This window comes from Agelaius phoeniceus, chromosome 11 (assembly GCF_051311805.1).
Source record: "Agelaius phoeniceus isolate bAgePho1 chromosome 11, bAgePho1.hap1, whole genome shotgun sequence".
NCBI lineage: Eukaryota > Metazoa > Chordata > Aves > Passeriformes > Icteridae > Agelaius > Agelaius phoeniceus.
Genome location: NC_135275.1, coordinates 13,293,276 through 13,314,515, shown reverse-complemented (window position 1 = coordinate 13,314,515; position 21,240 = coordinate 13,293,276). Strand labels below are relative to the sequence as shown.

The 21,240-nt window shown below is 41.2% G+C and overlaps 1 protein-coding gene across 1 annotated transcript in view; it reads left to right on the top strand.

Moving 5' to 3' along the window:
* Positions 1 to 21,240, top strand: part of UROC1 (urocanate hydratase 1) — a 37,101-nt gene that overhangs the window by 5,175 nt on the left and 10,686 nt on the right. Inside the window, exons 2-15 of the mRNA XM_054640186.2 lie at positions 2,102 to 2,232; positions 4,794 to 4,887; positions 5,339 to 5,398; positions 8,217 to 8,345; positions 9,017 to 9,078; positions 9,995 to 10,061; positions 10,648 to 10,791; positions 13,383 to 13,471; positions 13,948 to 14,010; positions 14,194 to 14,373; positions 14,878 to 14,975; positions 15,225 to 15,297; positions 16,376 to 16,497; positions 21,014 to 21,084. Coding sequence (XP_054496161.2) covers positions 2,102 to 2,232; positions 4,794 to 4,887; positions 5,339 to 5,398; positions 8,217 to 8,345; positions 9,017 to 9,078; positions 9,995 to 10,061; positions 10,648 to 10,791; positions 13,383 to 13,471; positions 13,948 to 14,010; positions 14,194 to 14,373; positions 14,878 to 14,975; positions 15,225 to 15,297; positions 16,376 to 16,497; positions 21,014 to 21,084 — 1,383 coding nt within the window. The remainder of the gene's footprint in view (positions 1 to 2,101; positions 2,233 to 4,793; positions 4,888 to 5,338; positions 5,399 to 8,216; positions 8,346 to 9,016; positions 9,079 to 9,994; positions 10,062 to 10,647; positions 10,792 to 13,382; positions 13,472 to 13,947; positions 14,011 to 14,193; positions 14,374 to 14,877; positions 14,976 to 15,224; positions 15,298 to 16,375; positions 16,498 to 21,013; positions 21,085 to 21,240) is intronic.

Here is a 21,240-nt window from a genome sequence, read left to right as displayed (position 1 = left end):
AAAAAAATATTCTAAATACAATGTGTCAGAGGTAAATAAATCCTTCTAAAAGGCTAGGTTAATGGGGTTTTATGGTGCTTTAATTAAATATATTGTCTGCCCACAAAAGCATAATGATCAGCCTATTTGAATTCCCTCCTTGAGTGTCTTTCTCAGATTATTCAGTTTATTTGTCAATAATGAATATGTAAATTTTTTCCCAATGCACATGGCCATTGCCCTTTCATAAAGCAGTCAGGTTTCATCTAAGCAATTTTGAGCACCCTGGCTCTTTTATTGAGAGATTGTTTCACAGTATCTTTCATTTAAATTTTTCTAATTTCAAGACTACATTTTTATAGGTAATTCACAGCTATTTTTTCCTTTCTAGCATTTCCCTGAAGCTTCTTCTTGCTTTGTCATTTATCCTGCAGCAATCAAATATCACCTTTATTCTGTTCAGCTAAACAAGCCATAGTCTTAATCCTCTTTTATAAGACCTCTATTGTCTGTGCAAGGTGCCTTTCCCATATTTCATGTAACATTCAAGTTCATGTTTCATTAATGTTTGCATCATCCAAATTCAGGCTTCTGATAATGTGTAACATTAATAGGAAAGAGGCTCAGTCTAAGTGAATTTATTTGAAAATCAAACCAGATTTTTCTTGCTTCAATTAAATGGTGAAGAAAAATATTTGCCCATCAGTTTCATTTTAATGCAAAAAATATATTGATCAAAGACTGTGGGTGATCCTTGCCACAATGGAAGCCTTGTAGTTCTCAAAGGCAGCCAAAATACCAATGTGTGCCTCTTGGTTTTAGGGATGCAGGTGATTTTATTTTTGCTTTAGAAATTTCTCGTATCTAGAACCCTCTGTGACGGCTGCTCACCTCTGAGACTGACTTTGGAAATCCCTGTGTATTTTGTCATTTTGGGGGTATAGGTGGGGTTTTTTGTGTTTGTTAATAGCATACCCTTGGAAAATGACTGCTTATCTAACTGGAGAAGAATGAGGTGGTATTAGAAGATGGAATTTGCATTTTCTCATCTGGTAAATAGATTTTTTCCCCCCTCATCATTCTCTGTGCAGAATGGCAATTCTAATTTGTAGAAGCAAGCCTGATCTCTTTCTATCCTTTCCACAGCCATTAAAAAAGCAGCCAAAGGAAGATATGAAATTCCATATGATTTATGAATCTTTTCATCTAAAAGTCCTTTGGATGGTGTTGCCATTTGCCAGGGAACTTATAAGATCTTTGCATGAAACTGGCTATTTAAAGATGACAAAATCTTTGTTCTCATTATGGTTTTAATCAAATGAAACACAGAATACAGAGACATGCCTTAATAGGCTGTTACTAAAGATAATGATTTATTTATGGGTTCTTTCATGCAAAAGGACATATTGTACTTTGCAAACCATGGCTAATGTCTTTGAAGGCAATAGGGAGTGTGAGCCACGTAGTATCATCTGTAGGATTTAGCTGAGTGCCTAGTAATCACTTCAGCTAATTTGGAAGTGATAGATGTAGCATCAATAAAATAATGTAACCCAACACCCTCTGCAATACATTAAGATGCTAAATGGAGTGAATCTGCTATAAAACTTAGCCCAGGAACATCTTCATCTGGGAGTATGTCACATAACTCTGGGCCAAGGTCCTCTTTGGAATGGAAAGTACTGCAGGATCTTCAGCGTCTTGGAGTTTAGGGATTTAGTTTTAAGGATTTCTGAACAATGTTTGCTTTGTAGTCCAGTGCCCCTGGCACTGCGAGAGAGAATTTGTCTGTGTCTGATATTGATGAGATTGAGCACTACTCACCAAATCCCCAAGGTCTCCTCTCCATGCAGGTGTGGGGAGGCAGGTGGGAAGGGGATGGTCACACATTTACCCTAATTGAACCTACCAGGAAAGAGGCAGGTAGAAACACTTCAATAGGGCAGCAGGAATGAAGCTCCCCTGGTGTGAGCTTAGCCTTTTGAACTGCATTGTCCTTGCAACAGCTTGGGCAGGCTTCCAGCTGAGTCTGGTTAAAGTTCAGGGCCACCCACTTACCTCCATCTCTCTTGTACCTCGTTTTTTCTCCCTTGTTTATTTGTGTGTGTGTGTTTTTTGGCAGCTAGCTCTGCGCAATGCCTTGCGTTATTTCCCACCTGAAATCCAAAAGAAGCTGGCGCTGGAATTTGCTGAGGAGCTCAGGCTGTATGGTCACATCTACATGTACAGATTCTGCCCAGATATTGAGATGAGGTGAGGACTGGATGGTTCATGTTGTATGCAGCTGCCATTTGCTTGCCAGCTTTCACATGTGGAACTGACCATAAAAGAGTGGCCTTGATGCATCCTAATTTACCTCTGGTAGAAGTTTTCATAGCATAGTAATGAAGCTCACCATCTGATCATTTGGATGTTCTGTGTACTGCAGTGATTTCATTTCCAGGGAGGGTTACTGTGTGTTTTGGGATGCTTCATGGGACTGGGAGGGAAGCAGAGTGTTCCCTTCTGGGTAGGCTGTGGTGGGCCTGGGCAGGGTCACTGCTGGAGAGCTCAGTCAGCCCAGGTGAAGGGCTGAGCCTGGCTGTGTGTGTGGCAACCCAGATTTGCCCCACACAGGGATCCCAAATGCTCTGCCCCATGGCAGGGTTGGTTTCCAGGGGCCAGTCATTACTCAGAGACCTCCAATGACAACCTTGACAGGAAACTTGCAATAGTTCTGAGCTGGTGCAAGTCCCAGCTGAACCAAGAAGTAAGACCAGGTGTGTGGCTGGTTGGTTGAGCATGCTGTCAAGGCAGAGGAAGCTCTCTGGGCTTGAAAAGTAAGGCAGTGCATTTTTTCCATTGGGACCTTTAGGTGACCCTGGTGTGTAATAAGCTGTGCCTGTTGGTCTTGGACCATCACTTCATTCTAGGGCTGCTGGGTCTAATGTTTGTGAAGCAGAACAGATTTAGTGAGGGCTGCCAGGGGCTAGTTGCTTTTTTTAGACTGATTGATTCCTTTTTGCATCAGCAGGGGCCTGGTTAATGTCCATAGAGAAATCTGAATAAAGCAATAGAAAGCACTCTGATTTCCACAGACAACCATGTTTCTATGCTGCTCATATTAGCCTGGGGTGAGCTCTTGCAGAATTCAGCTAAGGAGTGGAGAAATAGAAGACTATCTGAAAGTTTTTGCAGGGCTGGACTTCAGAGGACCCTGTACTAAACTACAGATGGTGACACCTTCCAAGTAGGCTTAGATGAAACAGTCCAGCAGCTTGTTTCCATCACTGGCATCAGTGATCCTTTGACAACTTCAAGTATTTTTTTATTTTGTGATCATTTCACTGATAGTTTTCTAACAGATTGTTGTATTCCCACAGTGAGAAAATGCCTTTTGATCTCTGTAGTCTGAGAGTATTTGATTTTTGTTTTGTATGTCCCAGGGACCATGGCTCCATTTAAGTCATGTTCCTATGCCAGAGCACTCAGCTGATGTTGGGTTTCTTATGCTCTGAGCAATATTATGTGTAAATATCTCCTCTAGATGAATTGGTATCATTCCACAGAAATGCTCTTTTATCAAGTTTAGAACAGCAGAAATCTTTAATAAAAAAAGCATTGTGGAAAAACTCAAAGGCTTTCCCTCCTGGTTTGGCAATGACTACAAGGCATTTGTTTTAGTATCCTGGTGCAAAAAGCCAGGATGAAGTGCATGGGATCATGGGAGGAGCCCATTTGCTGAATCTGTGGAATATGCATTCCAGATCTTGGCTCATGAGCAGGACAGTGGATGTCCATTTATTTTTTTTTTTTTGTCATTGGCACACTTCAGCCTGACCTTTTCAGTGTAACTTTCCCTGCACCAAGCAAGTGTCCAGCCATTGAAGATTCAAGGTCCAATAAAGGGAAGATGATTTAGAAACCATGCCAAAAGATCCTGTCCCTCTTTAGGAATTTTCAGCCTCGGTAATGGTGGTGTTGCTTACAGAAAAGGAAGGACTAAAACTCTTGATCTGTGGTCCTACTTCCTTCAGGTGTCATTCCTTAGAGGCATCAGCACCATTGTACTAAAAGCAGTGCAGACACAGCAGAGGAACTGTCCCTGCCCTAAACAGCCACAGTACAAATCCAAGAGTAGGAGTTTTAGAGCAGTTTGATACACAAACAGATGGGGAGGAGAAGATAACGATGAGATGATCACAGCAGGTGCATTAAGGACACCAGTGCCAGGCCACCTGAGCTGGGATAACTCCGAGACTGTTTCCCATGCCTCACCTCTCAGCTTGTGGATGAAGTGAAGTTTAGTGAAAAGGTCCATATTTCTCCAAACTAGTTCAGTTTTTGAGAGTTTCTTGGAGTCCAAAACTCAAGCTGAGTGTTTTTCTTCCTTAGATACAATCTGAAATAGCAAGGGTGGATGAGCCTGAAGGCAACTTCCAGTGATGCTGCTTTCCTTGGCACTGCTTGGCCTGGCAGCTGTTGCAGAGGCCACTTCCACCACCCCTGAAAAAAATTCAGTAAAAAGCAATGACCATTCTTGGCCACCACATTTATCAATTGTGATTAAGTAATTCAGCAAATGATGAGCCAAATGCAATTTCTTGGTTTTGCTTAGTTCTGATAAGAGTTAAAACCTGATTTGCCTGTTAAGGTACATATGTAACTTCAGATCTGCGCTTTTTTTTCTTTACTCTTCCCCTCTGAATAAAATCCTGCAACCCAGACAAGTCTGAGTATCCTTGGCATGCAGAGATATTTGAGTGGGGTGTGTTGTTCTGGTTGCTCTTGTGAGCTGGAGTTTTTCTTGTAAATTTTTGTGCCTGCCCTTTCAGAGCTTACCCCATAGGGGAATACCCTTGCAAGACCAAATCAGCTGCTGCCATCATGCTGATGATCATGAACAACCTGGATCCCTCTGTGGCTCAGGTAAGGTACAGTAAAAGGAATCTGGATTCATAGGCAGCAGCAAATGGGAAAAATACTTCCTGTATGTGTTCTCACATAAAAACTGAAAAATTTAGACATACAGGCCCTGTATACAGGAGCTTGGTCACTGCTTGAGACACAGAGCTCAGCTCTTGGCACATTGCTTCTACAATTTATGTTGAAAAATTAGTGCTGATGCTTCCTGTGTCGTTGGAAGCTCATCCCAGTGACAGTGTTAAAGTAACAAACACTTAATTTTGAAAAATAACATTAATTTTTTATTTCTAACTTACTGCTTTTACAATGTTAATTCCTGATTTCAAGAACGTAGAGAGTTTTGATGCAATAGCCTCTAGAAAAGATTTATTACTGAGATGGCAAAAATAGCTCAGAGATGCAGTAAAAGGTTTGAGAAAAGTGCTTGCCTTAATGTTGATTTGCCTTTTTTTAGTTTCCTCAGGAGCTTGTCACTTATGGAGGAAATGGGCAGGTCTTCAGCAACTGGGCACAGGTAGGACATTGCTGGGTTTGCAGTTTGCTTCACAGAGCCAGTTCCACCCTCCCCCATGCGCATTCTGCTTAGGCAGTTTGGGATCATTCTTGGCAGTTTGGGATCATTCTTGGCAGTTGTTGCCTCAAAATACTCCAAAACATCCTGTTTGGACAGGGGAATGCTCAGTTATGAACTGCGTGGATGGAGAGAGCTTTATTTAGCAAGGAGAGCACAGACAGCCCCACAGAAATCCAAACATGACACCATAAACACACAAAGCTGTGTAGGATGATAAAAGGCCTGTTCTTTGTCTTTCTTTGAGGCTTATGTATGGGCCTGAGTATTTACCACAGATAATTTTAGAGTCTAAATCTAGAAAACAAAAAAGTGTATCCTCTGTTTGTGGTACTTTTGAAGCATTTTTCACAAGTAGTGGAATAAGAAAAAGGCTTTGATTAAAGAATGTGCCATTCTGAGTCATTTTTCCAGGTAAATCAGATTAGCTGTTAGTATTTGTGCTAGTTTATGCTGCAGTTAACTATGGACATTAACCTTTACCTTCTAAGAATAAAAGCCTGGTTAAAAGCCTCTCTAAAATCAGAGAATGTTTTAAATTGTGTTTGTATAATCTTTGTTCTCTTATATTAAAAAAGGTCAATAAATAAACTCACTTTATTCTAGGTGGTGCAAAATGCATATGAGAAACACTTTCAGGAGATCTTTGAAATCAGCAACATATTTAGAATTCTGTTTGCAGTGCAGGTCAGAATCAGCACAGGTAGGAAGCTTCATCCCCTGGAGAGCAGCATCACTCAGTGTTGGGAAGGTTTTGAATTCTGACTGGATATGGCAAAAGCTGACCTAAGGAGGCAGCTTCTGTCATAAAGAATCACACATGCACCTTGCTGTGGCTTTATCTGAATCTGGCCCCTTGATTACTAAAGAGCCCAAGCAAAACTAATGTGTGAATGAAGTTCCTGACTTAGGGAGAGGAATGGATTCCTCACTCTAGCATGGGACTGAGTGTCCTGGGATTTCTCCCCAGCCTGGGATTTCTCATTTCTGATTAAAGGAAAATTCATGTTTCAGTTTCCTAATATGGTAAATTTAATCTAGAATTAAATGGAAGCCTTAGGTAGATTTTGAGGCAAAACTGCTCTGCCTTTTTTTTTTCCAAAGAGAGGTACCATGGCAATGCCCACCATTTCTTTATTCTGTGCATTAATTAGTAAATGCCAGTTATTTATTGCCTGTTGCCTATGAGTGTTACAGCATTTCTGGGGTGAGCAGTGCCAGCAGTTTATTTATTGGCCTTTATTGGTCTGACAATCCTTAGGCAGCTGCTGGGCTGCAAGGTGAGGTAGAAGTGCTGCCAAAGTCAGAAATATTATTTTCTCTTGTTCTCATCCAAGACAGTCCTATGACTTGCAGTTGTTTCACAGGAGAGCAAACAAAACCTTTTTATTTTTGTTTACTTAGTGTAGCAATCACATGAATGATTCAGTTAACAGAACATTTTATTCTGTTTGTGCCTGAAAACAACATTAAAAAAATTAAAAAATTCTAGCATTGCAAAACTCACAGTAAAAAGGTTCAGTTTGGTTTATATCATCCATGCAGACCTGTGCTTTGTTCTGGATAATTTCAAATGAAAGAATTATGTCCTGAGCTAACTTAACAGGTCTTCCTCCTTGCTAGCTATGCCTTTCAATGCCAAAAGACCCATTTATCTTACAGCTTCTAGTTTTATTAGGATGTTTTTTCCCAGACTGCCAGGGAGTTGAGAGTTCAGCACCTGTTCGGTCCTATGACATGAATTCAATTATTCAACATTTTTCATAAACCAAACAATAAAAAGTAAGACAGTAACTTGACTGACTCTTTTTTCAGTTCAACTGAACCTGCAGCTTGGGGAATTGGCTGTGTTAGAAGGGACTGGCTTCAAATCTGTACCATTTTTAAGTCAGATCCCAGCCTCAGAGCTGAAGTGCCTGTGTTTATTTGTCACTGATATTGCTGCCTCCTTGATCAGCTGTTCTGGGGGGTTTTTTCCCCTCAAAATTTTGTGTCCCTACAGAAGCTCTAGTTTCAAGTAACTGTTGAATTCCAATATTGCACGGGGGTGTTTCTCACAGGCCTAGCTGACACTTGCTAGAAGTCCTGTGGAGTTTAATGGGCTTTGTCATAGACAATGATGGATTGCAGTTAAATTTAAAGACAAATTAGATGGTCAAAGTGTGCATTTTGGCATTAATCAAGAGTAACTATTGAATTATGCAGACAAGACTGAAATACATTTGTGTATTCCAGGATGCAGCCTGGTTTTTCTTCTGTGTCCACAATGAAAGCTGATTTTTTCCCTTGAGAAGAAAAGCTATTTCATTTGGAAGTGCACATTATAAAAACCATTTATTGCACTAGAACATGCTGAATTTCAGATTAGGATCAACAATAAGCAGGAGTATTTAATCCCTTCTATAGGGAAAATTTTGCAATTTGGCTTTGGAAGGAATGCCAGAAAAGTGCCAAATACAAGTGGTTAATCTCAAGATAAAATTAGAATGGCTTTAAAAGTGAAGGATATCTGGGGTTTGTACTGGAGAAATTATTCTGGAACTTATTCAGACTTTTGTTAGTTGATGATTTGTGTTTCCTGGTGAGTGATATCCCTTAAAGGACTTTATTGAAAGCAAGAATGTGTTGGGAGCTCTGTTATTCCATATGTGAATGCACCTCGTTATCTCTACTGCTGCCTTCACTCTCAACGATGAGCAGCTTCACAAAAAACAGGAAATGTAAGATGCAAAGTCTCTCTTTTCCTTGCTTTTCATTTCAGTTCTGGTTGGTAATGCAGTATTTGTCAGAGATGACAGAAGAGCAGACACTGGTGATGTACAGTGGGCATCCCCTGGGGCTCTTTCCCAGCCACCAGCGTGCTCCTCGTTTAATCATTACCAATGGCATGGTGGGTATTGGCACCTTGTCTTCTTTTCCCTCATAGTCCATTTCCTTTTCAAGTGTTGGCTGAGTTAAAATATGATTTATACTGTCTGAATTTACTGCCACACACAGGAGAATCTGGGGTCCAAATTCTGCAGCATTTTTTCCAGCACAGCTGCTGTCACCTCATGGGTGCTGCTCTGTAGTGATGGAGGGAACAACCTCCTCCTCATTAGAAAACCTCTGTTCTGAGTCTGAGACACTTCCTTGCCCCATGTAGTTCATCTATGCTCACTCTGGAAGGTTTAAAAGCCCTCAGTAAGCAAACATGATTATTAATCAGAGGCTCAGATATCTGGCCTGCTTTGCTGGGAAGGCAGGGTGGCCCAGTGGAAATACTGGTTCCTTGCCAGTCTCTTGAGCCATTCAATGTCCATTCCCCTGCAGGTTGGGTTTGTGTCTGGGGAACTGCTCTCCTTAAAACTTGTGTGGCAGTCACAGTGCCAGGAAGACCAGACATCTTTTTTTCTAACACTAGAATACATGAAATAAGACACCTGGATTACTCCTCCTGTTTCTAATGTTTTTCTGCTTATGTAATAGTTACAGAAATAGTTAAAGAAATTTAGGCTGTTTAAAAGACCTGCTTAAATCTCTAATTTGCTTATGTGGATTTTATTCTGGTTGTTTTCTTAGGTTATTCCCAACTATTCCTCCAGAGATGAATATGAGAAGATGTTTGCTTTGGGTGTAACAATGTAAGAAGATAGCTCATTATTAAAATCTATCAAATACTTGACTAAAATATAATTCAAACATCAAGCAGTGGCTGGTTAAAATTTCCAATGCAGATGCATTTCAACTGTTCTGTATGAAGTACTGATGCTGCAAAGCATTAATGCACACTTAAATGGAATTACTTCAGGGTTTGAGTTATGTTCAGCCACATATATAAGGATGTAATTGAGGTCTGTTAGGAATTAATATTGGGTTTATGTGTGAGGCTTGGCTGAACAATAGCCTAAAGTCTTAATCATAACCCACTTAAAGCACTTGCTAGCTCTAATTTTCAGTGGTTGTTTTGCAGTCTATGGAAAACACAAGTTGTAAAATATTCCTTCATGCTAAAAGAAACTTTGAAGTAGAAAGTGATCATTTTTTAATTATTTTTATGTACTCTTCTACTGTTGATGAGCACAAGATTGTCATTCTTTTGTGGACCAAGTAGAGAATAAATTAAAACAGCCAAAGAGCTGTCCCACTTTTCTGAGAATTTAGTATGAATGTGGTCAGCCATTCTGGGCTGAAAGCTTCCACAGTGGCCCTGTGTCTGAGAGGCAGGAGTGCACTGAAACCCAATGACACAGAGATTCCAGTGAGGTAAGAGTGTCCTTTGGTCTCAGTCACTGTGTTGAACACCAAGACAAGTTTACACTCAGGTTTCAATCCATGTACTTTTGAACCCAATTTAATGAGCTAAACACTCCTCCAAAAATATGTCGGTGCATTGCTAATGGTAAAATTCTTAAGTTGAGAATTTGGTAACAGCAGACCTTTAACAACGAAGTGAAGCACAGAGGGTTTTTTGTTGCCCTGGAAACAGAAGCGGACAAGTGCAAGTGCCACTCCAGGCTGAGCAATGTGCGCTGTCACTGTGTCCCTTGCTGTCCCCAGGTATGGTCAGATGACTGCAGGGAGCTACTGCTACATTGGGCCTCAGGGAATCGTCCATGGGACCGTGGTAAGGAGCTGGGGAGAAAGCTCTGTCAGCACTTCTTGGAGGAGGCTTTCTCCCCTGGTGGCTGGCTATGGGAGTGGGCTGGATTGCTGTGAGAGAAACTTCTACCTACTAAAGAAATTTTCATTTCCCACTCCACAAAAAAATTAATTTTTCACTTAGATATGTCTTATCCAGAACACAGACTTGAAGGGATTTGCAATCAAGGTCTCAATCTGAGCTCATATTCAGCTACAATATGTGAAGTATGAATTGATATATGTGTTTTATGTATGTGTTATATAAAAACATTTTCTTGGCTGTTTTCCTTAGCTGTCCTTTGCAGCCACCCTTAAGTCTCTCTATTGCAAGAACAGCGTGTTAGGAACCACTGACTATTTTATTTCATGGTGAGCGAAATAAGCATAATGAGGACAGATGGTTTCACAACACCATTTTGAAACATATTTCCTTCTTCGAGGATTAAAGTGTTTCGTGGTGCTGATGACCCCAGGGTTTCAAAGCCTGTTTGCTGAAGGGACAGAAGCTGTTTAAGTGCCAGGGCTGCAGTGTGAATGCTGCTGGTGACGGCTGTGTTTGCTGTGTGCAGCTCACGGTGCTCAACGCGGGCCGGCGGTACCTGAAGGCACAGGACCTGTCTGGGAAGGTGTTTGTCACCTCTGGCCTTGGGGGCATGAGCGGGGCCCAGGCCAAGGCTGCAGTCATTGCTGGCTGTGTGGGGATCATTGCCGAGGTGAGAGCAGCGCCCCTGTCCTTCTGTCTTCTCATTCTTCTGATCTGACAGGTTCCTCAGGTAACCCTGGCAAACCAAACTCAGAAAAGATTCTATTTTCTAAGATAAGTCTCTTTTCCGTTACTGAACGTTTTTCACTGCTTTTCCACTCTCTATTCATTTGCTCATTGGATCAGACTGTGAGGATATGGACTTAAAATTGCTTCACAAATGATGCAGAATGATGCTGTCAGATGAGCCATTTGAACATTTGGAGTGGGAGCTTGGCTTTCTCAGCTAAAGTCATTTATAGACAGCTGGGAAACCTCTGCTGTGGGCATGTCACATTGCAGTGGAAAGAATAAGAATATCACAATCTGGCCCATTTTAGTTACAATTAAACTTCAAAACATAGTGGGTCAGACTGCCCATGTCATGTGCAGTAACCCTGGCTGCTCTGGCTGCCTCAGGTCTTTGGTGGAAGGCTTGGGCTTCATCAGCTTTACAGTAAGGGTGCAAAGATGGTTTTGTTAGCACCTGGATTTTGCATCTTTGAGATCTCATCAGGTACTCCCTGCAGATGAAATAAATTTATTCAACGTACTATTGAATAAGTTAATAACGAATAAATTATCTTTATTCAGACTTCTGTCATCATGGTCTTTCAAATGCTGAAATACAAAGGAAAGATTTCAGTGAATGCCATTCACAGCCGTCCTTTGTCCTTTTCATCTCTATGGCTGCAGATGATTTTGTTCAGGAGACTGAATTTTGCCTGGTTTTTATCTCCTGTGAGATGATCCTTGTCGGAAATGAGTCTAAGGAGCACATGTGGATAGCTATATATATGTGCATATTATTTATTTTAGGAACTATTTATGCAAATGACATTGAATTGTGCAAGAGATCATTTTGTCAGCCAGGGCTTCTGAAGCTCTGACAGAAGGGATTAGTGCTGCAAGTATATTACCTCTCCTGTTTGACAGGAAGCTGATTGTAATTTTATGCAATAATTGTGTGGAGGGCCAGATATCTCCTCTGAGCTGCACTGGGCTCTCTGGGATTACACTGGAAGCAGCATTAGCTCATCCTCTTCATGCAATTTTTTAAATTACTGAGATGCTGATCCAAAAATGAGCATATTTTTGAAAGTGTGGTTCAAAGGAAGTGAGTTTTTTGATCCAGCAAGTCTGTGAAAGACTAGGAATGTCAGAGGGAGCTAGAGTAAAACATGTAGGATGTGGTAACATTTAAATAGACCTGATCTGTGTTATGTGGGGATTTAAATGAACCCAATTCCTGTAATTCATACAGACCACTTAATATTTTTCCTCCTGTGCTGATTTAAATACCTCAGAAGAAGCTGTCCCTCATGGCATCTGACTTTATTGAATAATTCCATTGGCAATGACCCTGTTATTATCATAATCTGGGGTTTGGGAAGGATAGTCTTCATTACTGATGTGAAAAATGATGGATGGTGTCCCATGCTAAGAATAATTGGGAAAGAAAAGGTTTCCTGGTGTTCAAGCAACTCCTGAATACAGAATTTATTTAATTTACATATAAATACCTTCTTAATGAGAAAGAATTAAAATGATGGGGGAAGATTATAGAGAAGTGAAAAAATGCTTTAATGAAATAGTAGAAGATGCTCAGGTTATGTGTTCTTGTGCACACACATCACTGTGGGGGGGGTTATATCTGTTGCTACCACAGAATATGGGTTTAAATTAATTTTGCCTCTTGCCTTATGCCACTGATAGCTCATTATAAATGTATTAATGATGTGCAAGCTTGTACATTGGACCATTGATATGGAATTTGTGCCAAAGCCTCCATCGTTTGTCCATCCATTTATATTTTTTTCCAGCTGTCTCTTAGGCACCTACACACTGGCACACACAGAAGCTGAGCCCAGGATTTGGGATTGAGCTTACTTGGAGCTTCCAAGTTCAAGCAAGAGGGAATTAAAGACACAGTTTTGTTTTGCTCTGTGCTATTTTTCAGCAGCATTAGGCAGCTGGGACAGGAAAATGCTTTCCTCTTTTCTTTCCATATTTGGTTGAGGTTTTCAACCAGCAGTCCAAGAACAAAATGAGGGTTAATTTTATTCAGCAAACTATAGCTTCATCTTGGGCAGCCTGGCAGAAATGTCTCTCTAGGCTGATCAATGAAAATAGTTTCTTAATATTATTTTCACAAAAAATACCCAGATTTGAAAAATAGATTTGAAACATTTTTGCCTTTTAACATAATCCTGAAAAGAAACAATAGGAATACTTAATACTTATATTATCTCTTAAACAATTTCAATGATAAATTTTGAATGATAAAATATTTTGAGAAGTGATTATCAAAAAATTTTATTTCTTGCTTTGAGTGTAGAGTGAAAGAGAACAAAGCTTAAAAAATCAGAGGTGGAAAATAAACATTTGAACAATAGCCATATATGTATAATCTATATCTTTTCTATATATAACTCTAGGTAATAGTAGGGCTATTACCTTTACTTTTTGTTACTTTTTTCTGCAGGTTAATTGAAAAACTAAAGGTAAGAAACGACTGCATGGGGGAAAGAGGAGTTTTAAGATCTCTGCTCTTTCTCTTAGGTTGATGAAGCAGCACTTCTGAAACGCCACAAGCAGGGGTGGCTGATGGAAATCTCCAACAACCTGGACCACTGCATTGCTCGCCTTAGGTATGACTTGCAGCCTAACTCTGTGAGTTTAACTCTGCTTCCTAACCCTGCCCTCACAGCTTTCTGCCCTGTGCCATCGTAGTCTGCACTTAGGAGGGGTTGAGGGACACCTCTTCTCATTCCAGGTCTGCTTTGGAATGTGCATCCAACTTCCCAAGCTGCAGCAGTCTTTATTAGTGACTACTAATGCTGCACATCATTTGTACATGTTAAACGTGTCTTCATTTAGTTTAATGAATATGCATGGAGCAATTACAACTAATGTTACACTTGCAGCATCACTCAAGCTTCGTGGAATCCATGATTAACAATTATGTAAATGTTGAAAGATTTGTTTCTGAGATAAGTGCTGGAAACAACACACAGCTTTTTTGTTTTTGTTTTTTTTTTCCTGGGTTTGATTCTGTGTGTGATTTGTACATTTCAAGATAGAACAAGGTGCATTTTCTTCAACCAATCTTTTTATTATTTTCTAGAGAAGCAAGAAAGAATAAAATTGCCCTCAGTTTGGGTTACCATGGGAATGTTGTAGATCTGTGGTAAGTAGTATGAATAGAAAATGAGTACATATAATACCCTTGCTTTTTGGTCAAGGTGGAGTTAGTTCCCAAACTTGGCAGAGACATTAAACATAGTGCTGAGTACATTACTGTAGATGCTCATGAAAATGTGCTGTCAGAAAGGAGATCTTCACCCCTGTGCTCATTTTCTGTCCTCCCCAGGGAGAGGTTGGTGCATGAGCTGGACACAACAGGAGAGCTGCTGGTCGACCTGGGCTCTGACCAGACCTCCTGCCACAACCCATTCAACGGGGGGTACTACCCAGTGCAGCTCAGCTTTGAGGAGGGAAAGCAGCTGCTCTCCTCCAACCCAGGGAAATTCCGGACACTGGTACAAGAGAGGTGAAGGTTTTGATCTTCCATCTTCCCAACCTTTGGGTTTGGGTGCTCTTCAAGCCATGCAGTCAGGGGGTACAGTCCACTACTGGAAAGAAAGGGTAATTTGGGCACTTTGGGCCAAGGTAGAGGACAGAACAGTGATGTTCTGTTTTTCAGTTTTTTCTCTGCTTGCTTTGTGAACTACTTAAACTGTTCTGCAGTTTTGTGCCAGCTGGTTTTTGTTGTCAGCTTCCATCCCCAGAGCTGGCTGTGTTGCTTGGCTGAAAGATGTGACACCTCTTTGCTATTTAAGTTTCCTCAATGACTGTAAATCCCTTCAGGATTTGGGGATAACAGGTGCTACAGAGACTGAAAGCATCTCAGTTGATGCCTTGTGGGTTTATGTCTGAATTTATCTGGGGTCTTTCCCTTCCCTCTGTCTCCTCCTACTCCCATGCCTTTGGTTAGGTAATGATATTATCCTTTTTCATACTTCATCCAGAATAACTGTTTCATTCTTTATTTCAGTCTGAAGAGGCATGTGGCTGCTATTAACAAACTAGCTGATAAGGGCATGTTTTTCTGGGATTATGGCAATGCTTTTCTCTTGGAAGCTCAGAGAGCTGGTGAGTAGATCCTGGAGTTGTAGGCAGAAACAAGAACAATCCTGCATGTATCTTCCCAGCTGTGTATGTTAACTAGGACAGGGTTGGCCACTGTAATTTCAATCTTTATTCCTTCTTTCTCTCTTGTTCCTTGAGACCCCTGGCCCTCCCTGGCTGAGATGCAGCCTTCATAGGATCTTGTGTGCAGTCTGGTTTTGCATTTTATAGTTTTCCACCATCAAGTGACTGACTATTAAAATTCTTTTATAGGTGCTGATGTTGCAAAAAAAGGAGCAAATAAGACAGAATTTCGATATCCTTCCTATGTTCAGCACATCATGGGGTATGTTGGGCAGAGTTGGGAATATGCTGTCAAGTACCTTGTGATTCCCTCTGTTCAGAGGGAGAGTACTACAGAGACTAGTGCAGACTGACAGTGATCTGCAATGATAAATGATCAAAAAGAGGCAACAGCAGTAGAAAAATGGCTCTCACAAGTGTTATGCCAGAGTTAGTGTAGGCTAGCCATTGTCAAATCAACACTCTTCACTCCTTTATGTGAGTAGCTGCATTTTGTCTTTGCGTGACTGTTCCTTAAGCAGTTCTGCTCAAGAAGAGCCAGGTCACAGCCTCAAACTGTGACTAGAGGCAACTTCACTTCTAAGTGCTAAAAGCTGAGGACTTGTCTCTTCAGAGCAGTAGAGACCAATCCCAAATCATCCAAGCCTTATATGTGCCCTGAAGTTAAAAGTCTGATGGAAACAGGACACTCTTCTGCACCAGCTGTGCCTCTTACCCACACTGTACATGCTGCTTGTGGAAACAGCTGAGCTCAGGAGATCTGCTGAGGGACTGGATTTATAACTCATTTTCCTCTGACTCATGTTTAGCTTGCCTATGCCATGTGAATAAGAGCCTGAGCACAGAGTAAGGCCCCAGCCAGATTAGATCTTTTCTTCCGGCCCTCAAGTGAAGCGTGTCCCACTATTGCACATAAACAATGTGGACAGCAAATGAGTCTGGGCTCAGGCACTCGGTCAGAACCTGCCCTTGTCTGACAGGGCAGATGCACTCAGGGTTAGCCTGGGTTAAGGACACACAGACCAGGCAGCAGGGAGAGGGTATTTGATGAAACAGAAGAAAAGCTGCAATTCATCTGATGATGCACTTGATTGAACTGTCCAACATGACTGTCAGAATTCTGGCCTGACTATACTCTTATATACCAATGGATGGCTGCCTGAAGCACCACTGTTTAATTTCTCAGTTAATGGTCCTTGATGCTTCTGTTTAGATTAGTACACTGAAAATATTTCAAATTCTTCTGTCTCCAGCTAATGAAAGAAAAAGCACTGCTAGCAGCCAGGATAAATAAGGCAAGAATTTCAACTATCTCTTAATGAAACATGTTCTCTTCCCAGGGACATTTTTTCCCTGGGATTTGGGCCATTCCGCTGGGTTTGTACCTCAGGTGACCCACGGGACCTTGCTACCACTGACTCCATTGCCATGGCAGTGCTGGAGGACTCCATCCGCCAGGGAGGTGAGGCATCATCACACCAAGGGCTTTGGAGACAAAAGGAAAGCCAGAGTTGAAATGTGTGCTAGCTTTTGGCTGCAAACATGGAAAGCAGGGTCTTCCAAGCTCCATGGAAGCAGGAAGTCTTGCTGCTGTCTAAACCTCTAGTAGGAGTGCAGCCTGTAGGTAAAACAGAAAACCACCAGGGATGTTGATCTCAAAGCAATTCTGGCTAAGAGCCTTTCTTTTTAGTTGTTACAGGTGTTTTTAAACTTTGTTGCCTTGAAACCTTTAGGCAATAGGCATTTTTCACCAACAGGTCTCCAAGAGTAATTTAAGGAGTTAAATTGCTTTGCCCCGTCTCACAGGTAAATGAGGCATGAAAACCTATGGAGGCTTTCAAAAGGTTAGCAAGGAGATCAGTGACAGGAAACCCAGGTTTCCTGGGTGTGGTGCTCCATCCAGTGTCATTTTTTTGTGATTACAATTTTGAGATTTTTTTTTTGTCATTTGTTAATCGATTGACAGCTATTTCTACTGACTGGTGGAACCAGTTTGGAACACCTGCATGGCTCTGTGTGATACGCTAGGATCTAGGAATTGCACTCTTCCACATCCCTGAAACTGATATTACTGATATCCCCTGCTTATGAATGGGAACTGAGACACAGCTAATTTTGTGTCAGCAAACATTAATCCTGGTGTCCCAGGATGGAGAGGAAGGCTCTGCCCCTTTCCCTGCCCTTGCACTTACCAGACAGCAGGGTCAAAGGCTTGTCAGTGTCCCCAAGCACTGAAGTCCTCAGCTCTTCTGTTTTGAGCACCAGATTTTGTGCTTTCCAGAATCAACAACAGAATCCTTGAATTCTGAGGAGCTCTTCCAGATCAAAAGGAAATGGATCAGAAACCCAAACCATATTTTGAGAACAAGAGCATAATAATTTTTTCCCGGGTAATATTGAAATATTTGTTGCTTATTTTCAAGAAAGACATAGAAATACAAAGAGAAGTGTGAAAATTTTGAATGCTCTTCTATTTGTTCAGGAACAATAAGCACTGGGAGAACACTGGGTGGTATTTTTGAAAAGGATATATCCTGTTCAGATGTCTCTCATTTGGAATAAAGCTACTCTTCTCCTCCTATGATGTAAGGCTGGTGTCCAGCCCCCTTTTCCTCCCAAGAGGTGAATTATTGGTACAGTGGGTCTGACCTTGCAAGGTCCTTGGTTCTGTCTGTTCTCCTGATCTTTCCTTAGGAGTCATGAGTTGTGTTTAATGCAAAACCAGCACATTGCAATAACCCAGAAGTACCTACTCTGTTCTGTGGGTATTGAAACTTCCATGTTTTTAAGCCTGGTCCCTTGGCTTTATTGAAGGGAGGGTGAAATCCATTGCTGTACTGCTGGATCTGTCTTCAGAAATCTGCAGTAATTTTTCTGCCATGCACTGCAGATTCCAGAAATCTTCTCTCAGGACTGAACCATTCTATGACCTTTGGATGGTTTGCATTGCAAGGCTGGGAAATAATTCAGTTATTCTGTGTACAGGAGTATGTGGGTGTTTATATGGATGTAATGTAAAGCTGGGGAGAGAAGTCTCTTGCATAAACAAAAAGCATTGAACAATTACTTGTATATTCCTAATTTAAATGAAAAAAATGACATATAAAAAAATCCCAACAGGTGAAAACAGGTTTAAAAGCGAGGCTATTATTTGAGGCTATAATTGTTAAATTTGACAGGAAAATAAGAATTTGATTCAAAGAAAGAAAACCAGAATTTTATCAGAAAATAAGCAGCCATTCATGCATACGTATTCTTGAATAATCCACTTGTAGTCAGCCTTCTATGAAGCCTGGGTTTGTACCAAATTTTAGGGTCTGGATAGCCTCACACACATACATATCTGAAATCTGAGCCTACCTTGGAAATTTATGAAAGAATCTGTTCTAAAAACTCAGTGAAAACTGCACAAAGCTGAACTCTGTTGCATTCCAAGTCTAAACTTTTAACTTGGCCTTAAGTCCCCTGTTAACCATTCTTCTTTTGTGGCGATGAATTTCTTTCAGAGTTTGTGAGATTTATGTAATTTTATTATCTGCTTCTACTTCTAAGCTACCTGAGCTTTTAAGAATGCCTTTGCATGGGAGATGCAGCGCTGATGATTGGGGTGTGGCTTGGCTTTAGGACCTCTGTGGTAGTTTGAAGGCTGAGCTGATGCAGAACAATGTAAATCTCTCTAAGGGAGCCTGGTTTTGTGTTCCTTGGGACAATTCCTCTGGGTCCACAATGCTTTTCAGTATATTTTAAACCCTAGGTGTGTACAAGGGCCTATGAAATACCAGAAGCAATACAATTGCTTGCCTGACTTCAAAACACATTCCTGTTGGCATGGGAAGGTGGAGGCAGCAGTTTAGCAAATGAGATAGATGGAGTTACTATAAAGTTCTTTTAAAAAAAATGGTGAGGTTTTCTCAATTGCAGGAAATAAGACTAAATAAAAGGGAGTATTCTTCACTTCCCCAGGGATAACTGATGAAATCCAACTGTTTATTGGAGCTGGCTGGAAGAGGCAGATGTGCTGTGTTGAGATAGGTCCTTGTAGCCAGTATTCTCATCTGGCTTCTCTTCTGTAGATCTTTTCCTCTGTCAGATCTTTTCTGTAAGTCTGTGCACCGTGAAGTACAAAATATGCTACATGTTCTCTGACAGAGCTTATAAAAGTGATAGAAAGGAACCCATTCTCTGTTGTTTTGGTTTTGTTTTGTTGGGTGTTTTAGAGATATTCCAATGAACTCCCATTACATGTCTATAGTAACCTAAGTGAACAGTGCCCATTACCTTCTAGAGGCTGCTTCCTCAAAGCTTCTGAGTGGCAGCACAATCCTATTAGGCCAGCACTAGCAGCTGTTTCATCTTTCACTCCCTGCAAAGTGAAGTGCTGACATGTTAATCCTCACTGCAGAGTTTAGGAGCTCTCACTTGAAGCCAGCCCCTCGAGCACTGACAGGTCTCTTTAGGATCATTGAAGCTCTTGGTATGGAAGGCCTGCCTCTGCAGAAATGAGCATATTTTTCATTTCCCTTAAACAATGCGTTTAACACAGGTTCAATGTGAACTTCTTACATTTTCCTCTTTCCTTTTTCTAGTTTTACCCTGCATAACTGCTGTCACACTGCCTAGTGCAGCAGAAGTAGTCCAAACACTCTTCTCAGGGACAATTTCAAATTAGCAGTGAGCAGTTTCTCCAGCTTGACTTCAAAACAAAAGTTGTCTGTGTGTTATAATTTGCCATGAAAAGGGGTGGGAGCTGGAGAGTAACAGAGAACATTCTGCCTTGGCATCTGCAGAGATGCTGTCCTTGAAGCTCCAGGGCATGAACAGGTCCCTGTGCTGTCCCTCAGCTGAGCCCTGGGAGCTGAGTGTGACTCTCAGGGCAAGGTAATGTGGCACAGCTTGGCCCACAGAGAAAGAGCTTACAGACAGTAACTTCTTCAGGCACTGTAATCCCATCTGAGCTGTAAAACCTCCTAAATGAGGACAGCAAAACACCTCTGTCCCATTACTTACCCCTTGTCCCTTTTGTGACTCACTCACTACAGATGGTGCTGTGCCTTTGGAGGCAGCTGATTGTGCTGAGGTCACCATGTGACTGATATGTGCCATATTTCACTGTCTTTCACTTGAAATATATTCTTGTTCCTTTTTAGTTTGGCTGATTGAGGCGGAATGAGACAGATAGAAATGAAAAGAGAAGCTGGAGAATGCTAACATATATAATATTAAATTATATATATTAAATTATATATATAATTGACATTACATATAATTGTCTTCTTAGGTAACATCTACATCTAACCAAGGTGTAGGGTGGATTTATGCATAAAGTAACAACTGCATAATAAATTTTCCTGTGCAGTTTTTGTTCCATAGAAATGTGAGGCAACAAACCTCTTAGTTGGATAAAAGACCTCAGGTTTATCTTGGTACAAAAGCATCCAAGGACCAGGTTGTACAGAATAACTGCTGTGCTGTAAATCTGTGCCCCAGATATGGTGTCCATTGGTGTAATTTATCAAGTGTGTGTTGCAAGCTGCTTTTGAGAATTTCTGCTGGCTGCCTCAAAGGAGTTATTCACTATGTGGTACAGGACTGGATTGCAGCACCCAGTGTCATGGAGTTTGATGAAATGACTAATTTAGCAAAGATCAGTAATAGATTGGTGTTTAGTAGGCAGTAAAACAGGTGACCAAAAATGGACAGTACATGTAAACCACATTTCCTTTTAATTTAATTTGCTGATGATCCAAATGGGAGTTACCATTCCAGCTGTGCCCTGAGTGGCATCTTGTACCTTTCTCTAAATATACACTGCAGTTGCTGCATCAGCTGCACAGAGAACTTTATACAGCATTTTCTATATGCACGCTTGTATCTGAGAGCAGAATGTGACTTCCTAGTGTTGCCAGATGAATTAAAGTAAATTTAGAACATATTGCATTAATTTTCAAGCTGTATTTTTCCTCATTTTCTCTCCCAAGTGAGCACATCTGTGAAGCAGCAGTACCATGACAACATCCGCTGGATTCGGGAAGCCAGCAGGCACAGCTTGGTGAGTGCACAGCCTCCTGCAGCAGATGTGCCTGCTCCTGGAACTGAATGCTGGGGTGAAAAGCAGGGATGGACAGGAATGAAAACACACCCTGCAGCTCTTGGGGCTGACAATTGAAACCCTCCTCTTCACAGCAGGATTTTAGGTTGAGCTGAA